We start from the raw sequence: 15789 nt of genomic DNA, 5'->3' as shown, positions 1-15789 counted from the left end.
ATTTTAATTCTGACAATGATATGAATAATATTGATAATCAATCATCAATTCCAAAGGATAATAATAATAATAATAACAATAATAACAATAATAATATAGAAAATCATCCAAATGATATTTATGATTATCAAGCGACAACTAGTAGTAATAGTAATAATATTGATAATAAACAAGCAGTTTAAAATTTTTAAAAAAGTTATTTTTATTTTATTTTATTTTTATTTTATATTTTATTTTATTTTTTTAACATTCTACTCTATATGGAATTGGTACATTTTTATTTGTACAACCACTTGCATCGATTGGAGTACAAGAACCGGAATCAGTACAAACAAAAACTTGTGGTTTACCATTTACACATTGATATTTTGAATATTCATTTGAGTAACCATTTGTAAAGAATAATTGGTAAGTTGGACCACTACAAAAGTTTGAATAGTAATAATAAACGTATGAAATTGATTGTTCTGGAATAACATCATTGGCTGTAATTATTGACATAAATGAAAGGTCGTCTTCTTTAATTTTGAAATCAACACATTCGTTCATTGGGAAAATAGTGACTGATGGATGTTCAGCTGTGCAGTTTTTACCTAAATATTGAACTTGTAAATGAGTTGATGAGTTTACAAAATCAAATTGATAGCATTCATAATCGATTGTAATCTCTGTTCCAGTTGGTAAATAGTATCCTTCACCATATGGAGTTGATGAACATTCTTCTCCTGTTCCCATTGGTGTAACTAAAACAAATCCATCATTTGCAAATGTAAAATTAATTAAAATTAAAATTGTAAAAATTAAATATAATATTTTCATTTTTATTTATTTATTATTTTAAAAGGTGAGAGTAAAAAAAAAAAAAAAAAAAAAAAAACCTTTTAATCATGATTAAATAGGTGTGGTTTCAGGTAAAAAAAAAAAAAAAAATTAAAAAAAAAAAAAAATTAAAAAAAAAAATAAAAATATCTCAATTGCTATGATTGCAAGATATTTCAGTTCCGACCATTTTTAAAATTAAAGAGTTTTTTTTGTTCATAATTTCCCACCTTTGGATAGCCTAAAAATCATTATTTTTTTTATTTTTTTTTTTTTGTCAATGAATAAAATCAAAGTTATTATAATTACTTTTTTAAAGATTTGTCAAAAGCGAAATTCATATATCAAGATAAAATTTAGAAATTATTTAATTAAAATTATTTTCTAAAGAAAAAAAAAAAAAAAGCAAATATTGAGATTTTGTTGGGGTATATCTTTTTAAGAAGCACTTAATTTTTTAAGGAGGTTTTTTTTTTTTTATTTTTCAGAGGGTATTTAATTTTTTTAAAATTAAAAAAAAATTAAATCAAAAGCTTTTTTCATTTTTTTATTTTTTTTTTTTTTTTTTTTTTTTTTAAATCACAACACTTTATATATATTTATTTTTTTTGTGCATTAATTTTTTTTTTTTTCCTAAAGTTAAAAAATGAATAAAGAAGTTGAAAATGAACAAAATACATTTTGTCTCATTCATTCAACACAGGAAATAACATTTATTTGCACTTCATGTAAATTTTCACCTGCTTGCAATAAGTGTGTGGTTTTAAAGGGTATTCACTTTGGTCATGATATTATAGAAATCGATGATGAAAGTGTTTTACCAATTTTAAAAGAAATGAATGAAAAAACAATACCAAAAATTGATGAATTAATAAAAAACAATCAAGATTTACTTAAAGGTAATTTAACAAAATATGAAGAAATTAAAGAAAAACATAAATCAAATTTACAAATTATCAGTGGCCAAATTATGAAATTACATACAATTTTGCAAACTGTTGAAAATAATTTAAATCAACAATTAATTACAAATTTAGATGAAAATACTGATATTAATGATGTTTTCAACACAAAAGTCAAGGAAGAATTAAAAGTTTTATCAAAAGTAATAAGTCTAAAAAATGATTATAATTTCATTGATGAAAGCCAAAATTTAAATGATAAACACATTCAAATCATTAAAGATTCATATCAAAGTAAAAAGATTTTGACATGTCATTTTAGTGATTTGCCAGATTATTCAAGTTCAAAGGTTACCATTTCAGAGTCATCATTTAATTCAATTAAAGATTTGTTTAATTTAATAATTAGTATTGATAAATACCATGGACAATTGCCTCCTACTAATGAACATTCACCTCTAAAACAGTTGTCAAGATACAGATGGGGTAAATTTATATTTACAGTTTACAATGATGGTGATAGTATACCAGATGATACAGAATCTCTTGCAATTGGAGAGGGACAGCGTCTACCTAAAACCATGCCAAAATCAACCAAAAGATTATTATTGCCCAATGGATTTAATCAATCATTAATATCATTACCAAAAACTGTTAGATCACTTTACCTTTTTAACATTGGTCTTCAATTGACTGAGGCTTCAATTCCTGAAACTGTAGATACACTCTTCTTTTGTGATGGATTTAGTCAAAAAATTACAAAGGGAATAATTCCAAAATCAGTTAAAGAGGTGTTTTTCTATAATATAGTTCAACCACTTGAAAAAGATTCTATCCCAAACACTGTTTCATTTGTGGGTCGTTCCCCTTCCTTTAAACATCCTCTTGATGTTAAATCAATAAATCAAATTAATGACCGTGGCCTGTACATAATTCAAAATGAATAAACTTTTTATTTTAATACATTCTAGTAAAAAAGTTTTTTTCTATTAAAATTGATTAATTAATTTCTACTCATATCCTAAACTTATTTTTTAATGGATTTTCATTTTATTTAGTTTTCCCTTAATATTCAAGTTTATTTTTTTTTTTTGGAAAAAACAAAAAAATCTATGACTTTTTTTACTGAGATTTTTTTTTTTAAAAAAAATATCTTTTTTAATTTTAAATTACATCATCATTGGAAAATATCAAAAAAAAAAAAAATCTGTTTTTTATTTTATACAAAAAATATCTTTTTTTAAAATTTTATGGTTTTTTATTTTTTTTTATTTTTTTATATTTTTGACTCAACCTTTGTAGATTTTTTAAAAAAAAATCTTCTTTTTATTAATTTTACTAATTTTTAATTTCTAAATTAAATAAATACCCAACAAAAGACCTATCAGTGAATAATTGAATTAATCTTGAAAAAAAAAAATTTTTTTTTGAAAAAGATCGAGTTATTCGGGAAAAGATAGAGTTATTCGGGAAAAGATCGAGTTATTCGGGAAAAGCTGTATTTATCGAAAAAAATTTCATTGGCCATATTATTTTTTATTTTTCAATTTTATGATTTATTCACAATTGTATATTTTTTTTATGTATTCAAACAAAATTGTTTTGTTTTTTTTGAAATTTCTTTTTTTTTCAAAGTTCATTTTTTTATATTTTATTTATTTCTCTATAATTACATTCTAAATTTAATTCTACAATAGGTCTTAACAAATATTGTTTGATATTATTTAAAAATTTTGTTTTTTAAGTCATTCATTATATTAAAAAAAAAAAAAAACTTTTTTTGAAACAATTCGATTTATTCCCAGATAACTCGATCTTTTTAAAAAATGTAGAGTTACTTATAATTAATTCATAGATAGGTCCAATGTAACAGAAATTTTAATTTTAAAATTTCAAAATTTTAATATATAATAAAATTTTTTTTTTTTATTTTTTTTTATTTCAAAATAAATAAATAAACAAATAAAAATAAGATGAAATAAATCAAATTAAAATCAAACAACAAAATAAAAAATAATAAAAAAAATTCATTGTTTAAACCAAACAAAAAAATAAAAAAAAATTGAAACAGCGTTTTATTTTTTTATTTATATTTATTTTTTTTTTTATTTTCTCTCCACAAAAAATTTAAAAATAACAGTTCTTTTTTTTTTTCTACCACCTGTTCAAAAAAAAAAAAAAACATTTTTTTTTTTAAAATTTTTTATGGAATGTTGGACTTTATGAAATAAATAAATAAAAAAAAAAAAAAAAATGAACCAATTCCAACTTAAAATCAAGATTCTATAGATATTTAAAAAAGCGGTTTAAATTATAATAATAAAAATATTAATAAAAAAAATAAATAAATTGTTTTTGAAAATAATTTTTTTTATTTTTATTTTTTTTTTTTTTTTTATTTTTTTTTTTTATTTTTTATTTTCAAATTTCACAATGGATATACCAATAATAAAATTATTAGTTGAAAAAGATTCAATATCAAAGAAATATTATTGCCCAGATTGTGGCGAATTATTAATAAATAATTTTAATCCAGAAAAATTCAAGGCATTACAATGTAAAAATGGTCATACCAAATGTTTACAATGTTGGGAACAACATTTAAAACTTAGAAAAAATTGTCTTCAATGCAAAGTACCAGTATCTTCAATAAAAGATTTATCTTTAAATCTTTATATTGCTCAAAAAATATCTGCTAATAAAGTAAAAAAAAAAAAAAAAAAAAGAAAAAAAAAAAAAAATTTAATTAACTTTTATCATTTATTTTATTATTATTATTAGGTTTATTGTAAAAATAGATATTATGAAACAAAAAATTTTACAATTGATGAAGAGAATGGATGTAAAGAGATAATTAGAGTTGATGAATATGAAAAACATATAAAGGAATGTCCATTGACTTATACAGATTGTAAAAATTATGATGATTTCATTCGTGCAAATCCACAAATTGATGAAAAACTATTAAAGAGATGTGGAAAGATTAATAAGAGTTTATTGGATGAACATGATGAACAATGTTTATATCAAACTATAACATGTGAGCATTGTAATGAATTAATCAATAGAATCGACCACGAAATTCATTTATCGGAATGGTGTAGTGATATACCAATAAAATGTGAAGATTGCAAACATGTATTCAAGAAAAAGTATATACAAGAACATAAGGAATCAAATTGTCCAGAATCAGTAATTGATTGTGTCTATGTTGCTGGTGGTTGTCAAAAGAAATTAAAAAGATACAATATGTCCAAACATTTGGTTACAGCGAATCATCATTCTCAATATATGTCGAAAATAATCGAAGAACAGAATCAAGATATCAAAGAGTTACATAATTTCATCGAGAATCATTTATCAAAGAAATTCATTGATTTAGATACAATCGTAAACATTCAAAAATATTTAATAAAGAATAAAAATCAAAAGATATCACAATTAACTGAAATCATTAAAAGAGTTGATAATTCTTTCATTGGTTTACATGAATTTGATGAATTGGAGGATTATATTTCAAATACAATTGATATCATTTCAAATTTTGATAATTATAAAAATAGTAATAGTAATAATAATAATAATAATAAAAATACAAATGAAAATGAAAATACAAATGAAAATACAAACGAAAATGAAAATATTGATATTGTTGGCAATAGTGATAATGAAAATAATATTAATGAAAATAAAGCAGAAAATAATATAAACAGTTTTATAAAAGAACAAATAGAACTTATTAAAATAAAATCTCAACAATTTGATATAAATAGTGTTATAGAGGAGATTAGAAAAAATTATAACGTAGAACCATATCAGGTGAATGGAGATAATGCAATGATAACATCACCAAATAAAACTGATGTTGATAACTTGGTTTTTGATGATGATGAGGATGATTTCGATTTAGAAGAACCACAAATCGTTGGTGAATTTATATTTAATAAATCACAAGAAACAATTGCAATTCCAACTTTAATACGACAACAACAACAACAACAACAACAACAACAACAACAACAACAACAACAACAACAACAACCACCACCAACACCACTACCACCACAAAATACAACTATTACTAATGATATTCAAATGGAAAATATTAATGAAAATATTAATAATAATATTAATGAAAATAATAATAATAATAATAAAAATAATGATGATGATAATATTACTGCCGCCACTGCAACCAATAACTCAAATACTACTAGTACCCATACCATATTAAATGGTACTAATAATGAAGCATCAATGACTGATATAAATGAAACAACATCCACAACTACAACAGCGGAAACAACAGAAGCAACTGCATCAGAATCCACAGAAGAATCCAATAATACAGCGGAAACAACAACAACAACTACAACAACAACTACAACAATAACTACAGCAGCAGAAACAGTAAATTCAACAGAAACTATAACCCTTAGGACATCAGAAAAAGTTGAAGAAAAAGGAAAAGATGGTTTAGAAACAACAGAATCATTTTCAATCCTAAATTCAACAGAAAATTCAACAATAAGCTCACTAAAAGTTTTATCTAACTCTATGATAGAGCCAGAAATTACTACTGATAAAGAAAATGAAACAAATATAAAAGAATCAATTGAAACAAAAATAATTGAATCAATAGTTGAGTCTTCTAGCCCAACTAAATCATTATTAAAACAAGGAAAAGAACAAGAACAAAAAAATCAAAATGGAAATGGAAATGAAAATGAAAATGAAAATGAAAATGAAAATGAAAATGAAAATGAAAATGAAAATGAAAATGAAAATGCAAATGCAAATGTAAATGAAAAAGAAAATGAAAAAGAAAATAGTAATATAAACACTTCAAATGATACAGAACCAACTAATGACATTTTAGAAGATATTAAAAAAAATAAAGAAAATGAAGATAGTAATGAAAGTGAAGATAACAAAAACAACAACATTAAAAGTGTAGAAGATACAAATAATAATAATAATAATAATAATAATAATAATAATAATAATAATAATAATAATAATAATAATAATAATAATAATAATAATAATAATAATAATGAAAATGTATATGATATCAAAAAGGATAGAAATAGAGAAAATGTTGAAGATAGTAATGACAATAATAGTAAAAATGAAAATGGTAAAATCAATGATAATGGTGATGTTAAAATGGGAAGTGAAGATAAAGTAAATGATGATGATGATAAAATGGCTATGGTTGATAGAAGTAATACAATTTTTAGGAACCAAATTTTATTTAAAGATTTTACAAAGTTAAATGCTAGACATGGTGTTGGTGTATCAATCAAACACAATCATACTATAGGTAAATATAAATTCTATTCAGAGTTGTTTATAAATGGTGAAACTGAAAATGAGAAGGATTATTTATCATTTTACTTAAACAAATGTAAGAAAGAGAATGAATCAATCATAATTTCATTTGGTATTGAATTATTAAATGTTGATCCAAAAAAGAGTATTAGAGTTTATTGGGATAATGAATTATTAAATAACAGTAGTCAAGTGATGTATAACTATGGTTATGGTGAAACAACTGTCATTAAAAAATCAATTTTAGAAGATCCTAATAATGGTTTCTTGGTTGACAATTGCTTTATCGTCAATCTTGAAGTTTACAAAATTATTGATGTTCCCCATCCACCTCCTGCTCATTTACTCCAAAAATCATCCCCTCCAGCAGCAACAACAACCACCACAACATCCTCTTCTTCTTCTAAAACAACACCAAAAACAAAAAGGTAACACTTTTAAAAAAAAATAAAAAATAAAAAATAAATAAATAAACTAAAAAATAAAAACCTTTTTAAAAAGAAATTAAAAAAACATGGAATGAGATATACAAGTTATGGAATAAATATTTGTTTTATTTATGTCTTTTATTTACTTATTTATATTTATGTTTTGCATTTTTTTATTTCATTTATTTTATATTAAATATTGATTAAATTGACCATTTAGTAGGATCATGACCATGGTTTGTCATGAAGGCACCGGCTTTTTAAAGTCTTTGTGCTCAATTATTTGAGAAAGCATTAACCATAAATTAAAAAAAGACATTTTCTGGTTTTTTTGTTTTGAAATAAATCTTGGGGAAATGTCTTTTTTTATAAAAAAAAAAAAAAAAAAATTTATGATATTAATTTAAATGTATAATTCATATTAGTGATAATAATGAATTACTATCATCAAATAAACAATTTATTTTTTATCATATTCTTTTTTTTTTAATTTTTAATTTTTTTTATTTTTTTTACCATCAAATAAAAATACGAAAATAATTAAAATAAAAACAAAAAAGAATGAAAGACAAGTTATTGCTAAACCTTGATTAAAGATTGATTTTAATTGTAGAAAATTTGAATTTGCAACAACAAATATTATTAATAGTAATAGGTTTATATAGTTGTTTGGATCTCTTGAAGGAACTTTTTTAATTGGATTTACAAGTAGATAAATTATAGAATAAACGATTTGAACTGGAATGGTTGCAGCGGTATAGAATTGCATTTTAAATAACATAGTGACCGATAGGATACAAAAAAGTATAGACTTTAGGTTTATAACGAGATCAAACCATTTAAGACCTTCTTTATAGTTTAATGTTTGTTGAATCTTGTGAAGATAAAGTGTAATTCTATTTTTAAATAATTGATTACCATAATTAAATGTCAATAATAATATTAATTGCATGAATAATACTATCAACAGTATCATGAAAATAATGATTGAAATTATAATACAAGCTTGATTTGAATTTGATTGATTATAATTGATTGAAAAATCTACTGATAAATAATTTACACCATTAATTTGTTTTGATATTACTGATGATATTGCACTGAATGCCAATGGAATTACAAATAATTGAAATAATGACCAAATAGATTTCCAATAATAAATATTTGATTCTGATCTTTCATCAAATGTCTTATTTTTAATAATTACTTTTAAAAAATTTGGATACCTTTTTTCAATTAATATTTCTTTTTCAATTGATTTTGTTATTGAAATACTATTACTACTATTTATATTTATATTTTTATTATTTTTGAAATGATTATTATTATTATTATTATTATTATTATTATTATTATTATTATTATTATTATTTTTGTAAAATGTTGATGATGATAAAATTATTTTATAAATTTTAATTAAAATTGAAGGTGTAATATCAGTTGAATCAATTAAAAATAATGAAATTATAATTGAAAATGATAAAAAACTTTTGAAATTATAATTTAAACCTTCCCATAGACAATAACCATCTAACATATCTACTGACATTCTGAATAATGGTAAAATGTAAATACCACTATATGAAAAGAATACTACTGAATTAATTTGAAGGAATATTATAATTTGATTAATTGGTATTCTAAAACTATTGTGTTTAATTAATGATAATACTAATGAAAATAGTAAATGGAATGCTAAAATTGGTATTAAAAGTATTGGTTTAAAATGTGAGCAACATCTTATACCATTCTTTGTTTGAACTAAATTACCATATTCATCTTTACAACTAAAGCATAAATCACCAAAACTAGAATTTGATGTACAAAGATTATAAGAAAGACACATATCCAATGGACATTGTTCAACCATTGAAACATCATTATTCACTATATAATAACCATCGATTGCAAATACAGTTGAGGTTAAACATGTCATTATTTCTGAATCACATGAATAGCATTTTCCATATGATTGACTATATGCATAATTATTTTGACAATATGAACAAGTTTCACTTGAATTTAAATAGATTTGGTATGGTAAACAATCGCCAACGAAAAAGGTTTGATTAAAACTGAATGGATTATTAAATTCAAAAGTATACTTTTCACCAGCTTTTCCAAGAAAATTATAAAAAAAACTACCTTGACCTGCCATTACATTATTTTCATAAATTATTTGATCATCATTTGAATTTCTAATAATTTTAAAATTTAATTCATCTGAATAAAGTGTAAATGTATTATTATAATAATCAATAAATCTATATTTAATTATTGCTGTTGAACCATCTGGTAAATTTGAAAATTCAATAATATTAAAGTTCATTTCTAATAAATAAATTTTAAAAAAAGTTAATAATATATTTTAAATTTTAATAATAATAATAAAATTATTTACTACATACCAGATGAAAAATTTGGACCAAGTAATGAAGTATTATTTTCAAAATTATTTAAATTTAAAATATTTGAAATATTATTTGAAAATGTAAAGTAATCAGTATAGATTACACCACCTTTTTGAGATGCAAAATTGTTTTTAAAAGTATTATTATTGAATTTAGATAATGGATTAATAAATGCATCTTCATTGTAATCTGAAATACCAGTAAAGCCAAATACTCCACCATTTAAAGCAAAATTTGAATCAAATAATGAATTGATAATTGTAAAGTAATAAAGTTGGTTTTCTATTGCCAAATTTAATACCGATCCAATACCATTTGGATTTTGATTTCCAAAGAAAATACAATCATCAATTGTAGTATTAGTATCAATGATTGACAATAAAACCGAGTCAATACTATTAATGTTATTTTGAAAATCTGAAGATTCAATTATTAGACTTGAATTTGAACTTTTTAAAAAGTCACCAAATTTATCAGAGAATGTATTTGAAGAGATGAATAAATTATTTAAAACCAAATCAGAAAGATAATTTGATAAAAACACAGACCCTATTGAATTGTTTTCTACTCTAAGACCATCTATAGAAATATTGGAACATAAAGTAAATTGTAAAGTTGCATTAAAATAACCAATTCCAAAGAATGGTGATGGTGAATTAACTGAAACTACAATATTGTTAATGAATTGGAAATTGGAAATTTCTATACCATGTACTTCTGTAAAGAAAATGAGGTATTGTGAAAAGTAATTATTTTCTATGGTTATGGATTTCATGATCACAGGTGAGGAACCAGATAAACTGAATAGATAATCACAAGGTGCTTTATTATTTTCATATTGGAATTGATTAATTTCAACCAAATCACTAGTACTACCAATGAATGAACCTGAATTATTGTAATAGGTGACATTTGTAAGATAAACACTTGATCCTAATGAGCTTAGTAGTGGAGTGAATGAATTACCATTAAATTCAACAACAGAAAAGATGATTGTACTGGAATATGTTGAAATTAGTGTACCACCATATCCATGATTATCTATAAATCTTGAAGAATGAATTGTGATATGGTCACGTACAGAAATGAATAACTTATTCATTAATGTAAAGCAATTGGTCATTGTAACGTCAGTGATAAAGATTTTACAATCTGACGTTTCCATTAAATAGACACCAATACGTTTCAATGTGGTATTTTCAATGGAAATGATTGAATCGGTACCAGAGATTAAACTTGTTTGAGAGGTTTGAATATTTTCAAAGTAACAATTTGAAATGATCAATGATGAGTTTGCAATAACAAATAATGCATTGTAATCGGATTTTATGTTGTAAAAATTTGAATAATCAATGAATGCAGTTGAGCCTTCATTTCCTTGGACTATTGATGATGCACTTTGATTAAAGTTACAATATAGAATATACAAAATACCACTATCGCCCAAACTAAACAATTGACCACCATTATACGAGCTTGAAGAGAAACTACTTGTGGCGACATCTAAAGTAGTATTTGAATATAGAGAAACATAGGCACTTTGAAATAATGATGACATTGTTATATTTAAAAAAGTGACTGTTGAATTTTGAAAATCAAATGGACCAACACATTGCAAGTTCATATTACTCAATACCACTGTACTTCTTGAAGAGAATGGACGGCTGTATGGACTATTGGGATTAATTGGCATTGTTATAGTTGAAAGGAATTGATTGTTATCTTCACATTTTATTACTGTGTCACTTAACTCTATAGAAGATGCATCATTTGCAACCACCATTGAGTCAAGGTAATTGTTTTTAAAGCTAATATTATACATCGTCAATGTACTCATAGCTAAAGACGCCAATGATGAAGAGATACAATTCTCTATATGAACATGCTTCAACTCCACTGTACAACTATCACCACCATTTTCCGCTAAAATTATTGGTGTAGTTTTACGATAACCACTAATTAATGAATTTGCAATATTTGTATAAGAATTGGCATACACTTCTAAAATTGGTAATGCATTTATTGTTGGTGATGTTATTATTTTGGTATGATTGATAAAAAGTCTTGCACCAAATCTTTTAGTATAAACTGTTGCATATAAATTTATCATTGAATTGGTATCAATTGTTTGAATTAAATTTAAATTATTGGATATTGTTTGTTCAATTCTTGATCTACTAATTGTTGTGAAACCTGAGCTTTCTATGACACAATCTTGAAGAATTGAATTTGTCACATTTAAATCATAAGTACCCATTCCAAACATTGAATTCACCGCTAAACTATTTGTAAATTTAATACCCTTGAATGGTGCCGAAAGTTCATTTGGATTAAAACTAAATGTAATATTATTTAATGTACTATTATCTAAAATATCCATTATACAATCATCCAATACTAATGCTCCATATGAATTATATGATATTGATGAATTTATTAAAATCAATTTTGAACTTATCATTTGATGTATAAAATCTTCATATCCAAAATTCACTAGAACTCCATTTGAAAATTCAATTATACTATTATTATATACTTCCAATCCAGACGTATATATTGTTATTGATGGTCCTTTAAATATTATTTTACAATTTATAATATTTAAATAAATATGAATTAAAACTTTTCCTTCTATAATTTCATTATTATCACTACTACTACTACTACCATCACTACCATCACTACCACCAATACTAATACTTTCCATAGTATTGCCAATATTATTACTATCATTATAAGATTTTATAATAATATCATAATTAATATTATCTAATGAAAAATAGATACAATTTGATTGATCATAAAGACCATATCCAACATTTACTGTTATTGTTAAATTATTATTATTTTGTGATTTTAACACGGATTCTATTTTACAAAAAGTTTGAAATGGGTTTGATAAAGTTCCATTTCCTGACGAATCATTTCCAAATCTTAAACTTAAATAAATATTTATTAAATTATTACTATTATTAATATTATTAATGTTATTATTATTATTATTGAAATTATAACTATAAATTTCAGTTTGTTCTGATTTTATATTCTTTATTATAAAAAAAAAAATAATTAAAAAGAAAAGCAATGATATTGTTTTCATTCTTTTTTTTTCTTATCCTATTTTATTATCGACACCCCATCACTCGGTAAATAGTAAAAACTTTTTTTTTTTTTTTTTTTTTTTTTTTAAATGAAAATTTTACGGTAACGGGTTTTAAAAAGATTTGAAAAAATGGTATTGAGATATTTCCAAGGAAAAATATCTTCAACAAAAAAAAAAATATAATAATATTATTAATTTCTGATGTTAAATTATTTTTTATTAATAAATTATTAAGTTTTATTTTTTTTTGAAGTTCATTTTTATGTTTTGAAGTTCATTTTTATATTTTGTAATAATTTTAGTTTTATTTTTATTTTTTTTTTTTTTTTTTCAAAAGTTCAATTTTATGTTTTTAAGTTTTATTTTTATTTTTTTATTTTTTTTTTTACAAAGAAGAAGTTTCACCATTATTTGAATATTTTTATTTTATTTATTTTTTTTTTATTTTTTATTTTTTTTTTACATTTTTTTTTTTTTTTTTTTATTTTTTTTTTTACATTTTTTTTTTATTTAAATTTATTTTTATCCAAAATCACAAAACCATAAATTATTGAATGAATAATGATAGTAATAAACAATTATCAAACCAAGATTTTCGAAATCTATTAGGTCAATCAAGCAATAATAGTGAAAATACTAATACTAATAATAATAATAATAATAATAAAAATAACAATAAACCTAAAAAAAAGAAATGGATAGATAGAGACTATGAATATTATCAAACAGCCCCAGAAAAGATAGACCCAAATTATAAAGATAGAGCAAGAGAAAGAAGACAAAATAAAAATGATGATGATAACAGTAATAGCAATAGTAGTAGTAGTAATAATAATAATAATGATAACAGTAATGATGTAGATAATAGTGAAACAACTTTAAAAAAAGGTTTAGATTTTAATTTACTATATACAACAAAAGAGCAATTAAAACAACAGCAACAACAACAACAACAACAACAACCAACATCACAAGGAAATGATCAACTACAACAACAACAACAACAACAATTACAATTACAGCAACAAAATCAAAAAGAAAAAGAAAAAGAAAGATTATCAAAAATAAAATGTAAATCAGAAATTGGGAAATTAATATTAGCACAACAATTACAATCTTTGGATAAAGAGACTAAATTTAAACAGCAACAACAACAACAACAACAGAAACAATATAATAAAGAAATATTTCAAACTAGTAGAATGTTATATCTATTTGATTTAGACCCAGATTTTCCACAACATATACCAACTACAATTTTAAATAGTAAAGAGGATTGTCCAAAAATTAAACAAACAATGGCTGCACCAATTAATAATACATTATTGAAAATGTTCACAAATTATTATCATCCTGATAAAAATTTATTTTTCAAAGATTCTACATCAAATAATAATATTAATAACAATAATAATAATAGCATTAAAAATGCTGATGATGATGTCCATGATAATATATTTTCAGATTCAGATTCAGAAAATATAAAGGAAAATACAACAATTAATAAAGATATTAATATTAAAAATAAAAATAAAGATATAATTGATGAAGAAGATGATGATAATATATTTTCAGATACTGAAGAATATGTATGTGAAATTAATAATAAAAAGACAACTACCACCACTCCTTCTACTTCCACCACCACAACCACAACAACAACATCGAATAAACTTGTAAATAATAATAATAATAGTAATAATTATTTTGGTAGCAAAGATGATTATTCAAATGAATTCAAACCAATTGGTAAAGAAGGTGATGAAAATTCAAATAGCAAAGTTGATGAAACTGTTAAAATATTTATTAATCAAGATGGTGAATTAGTTAAAAAGAATGATGATAAAAAAGATAAACAACAACAACAACAACAACAACAACAACAACAACAACAACAACAACAACAACAACAACAACAACAACAACAACAACAGATTGATATTTATGATAATGATGATGGTGAATTAGTTAAAAAGAATGATGATAAAAAAGATAAACCTCAACAACAACAACAGATTGATATTTATGATAATGATGATGGTGATGATGATGAAGATGAATACGCATATCCAAATACTGATGCAAACTATGAAGAGTATGAAAATAAACAACGTAGATTCACTGAAATTAAAGAAGAGGGTGAAGTAGAGCAAGATGATGATGATGATGAACAGCTTTATGATTTAATAGTACCAGGTGAAGAAAATATTATGAAAGTACAAATATTCGATAGAATAGATGAAGATCAAGATCAAGATGAAGATCAAGATGAAAATGAAGATGAATATGCATATCCAAATACTGATGAAAATTATGAACAACATGAAAAAGATTATATGAAAGAACAAGATAAAAGATTTAATGAAGATTCATCAAGTTCTGATGAAGAAGATAATATAATTTCATTGGATACAAATAACGAACAATTGAAGAGAAAACTTCTTGATCAACATTCATCATATGGTGATGATTATTATCCAGAATTTACAGGTTTCGATAGAGAACGTGGTGAAAAACCAAAATTATCAATAGATGAAATGTATAAAATCAAAAAGAATACTAAAGAAAATAATCCTCGTAAAAAAGCAAAGAGTGAAACTCATCAACTACAAAAGATTAATCATATTTTAAAGAAAAAGGCTGAAGAATCTGGTGAGAAATTTGTAGATATTTTTAGTTCAAAAAAAAATAAAAAATAAAAAATAAAAATATATACAACTTTTTTTTTTTTTCTTTGAAAATTATTTTCTGATTTCAACAGGTTCAACAATTCCAATAATGAGACTCAAAAT

General features: G+C 22.8%; 6 protein-coding genes across 6 annotated transcripts in view; 4 read left to right on the top strand and 2 right to left on the bottom strand.

Annotated features, from left to right (window-relative positions):
- DDB_G0272090 (hypothetical protein) overlaps positions 1 to 182 on the top strand; it is a gene marked incomplete at both ends in the record, with an annotated part of 2787 nt that extends 2605 nt beyond the window's left edge. The window contains one exon of the mRNA XM_640238.1: positions 1 to 182. This exon is cut by the window's left edge and continues 861 nt beyond it. Coding sequence (XP_645330.1) covers positions 1 to 182 — 182 coding nt within the window.
- Positions 183 to 243: 61 nt separating this feature from the next.
- DDB_G0272074 (hypothetical protein) lies at positions 244 to 819 on the bottom strand (the record flags this gene model as incomplete). The annotated part of the gene is made up of 1 exon (XM_640237.1): positions 244 to 819. One exon carries the CDS (start codon positions 817 to 819, stop codon positions 244 to 246), a length of 576 nt encoding a protein of 191 aa, XP_645329.1.
- A 646-nt stretch (positions 820 to 1465) lies between these two features.
- On the top strand, positions 1466 to 2668 carry DDB_G0272072 (hypothetical protein; the record flags this gene model as incomplete). Its single annotated transcript, XM_640236.1, has 1 exon — positions 1466 to 2668. The coding sequence occupies one exon, from the start codon at positions 1466 to 1468 to the stop codon at positions 2666 to 2668; it is 1203 nt and encodes a 400-aa protein (XP_645328.1).
- A 1486-nt stretch (positions 2669 to 4154) lies between these two features.
- On the top strand, positions 4155 to 7487 carry DDB_G0272098 (hypothetical protein; the record flags this gene model as incomplete). The annotated part of the gene is made up of 2 exons (XM_640235.1): positions 4155 to 4424; positions 4503 to 7487. 2 exons carry the CDS (start codon positions 4155 to 4157, stop codon positions 7485 to 7487), a joined length of 3255 nt encoding a protein of 1084 aa, XP_645327.1.
- Positions 7488 to 7976: 489 nt separating this feature from the next.
- Positions 7977 to 12994, bottom strand: DDB_G0272096 (hypothetical protein; the record flags this gene model as incomplete). The annotated part of the gene is made up of 2 exons (XM_640234.1): positions 7977 to 9814; positions 9892 to 12994. The coding sequence occupies 2 exons, from the start codon at positions 12992 to 12994 to the stop codon at positions 7977 to 7979; spliced, it is 4941 nt and encodes a 1646-aa protein (XP_645326.1).
- A 557-nt stretch (positions 12995 to 13551) lies between these two features.
- DDB_G0272070 (hypothetical protein) lies at positions 13552 to 15696 on the top strand (the record flags this gene model as incomplete). Its single annotated transcript, XM_640233.1, has 1 exon — positions 13552 to 15696. One exon carries the CDS (start codon positions 13552 to 13554, stop codon positions 15694 to 15696), a length of 2145 nt encoding a protein of 714 aa, XP_645325.1.
- Positions 15697 to 15789: the final 93 nt, after the last annotated feature.

Source organism: Dictyostelium discoideum (genome assembly GCF_000004695.1).
Source record: "Dictyostelium discoideum AX4 chromosome 2 chromosome, whole genome shotgun sequence".
In the NCBI taxonomy this organism is placed as follows: Eukaryota; Evosea; class Eumycetozoa; order Dictyosteliales; family Dictyosteliaceae; genus Dictyostelium; species Dictyostelium discoideum.
Note: the sequence above shows the minus strand (reverse complement) of the source record. Positions and strands in the feature narration are given on the sequence as shown.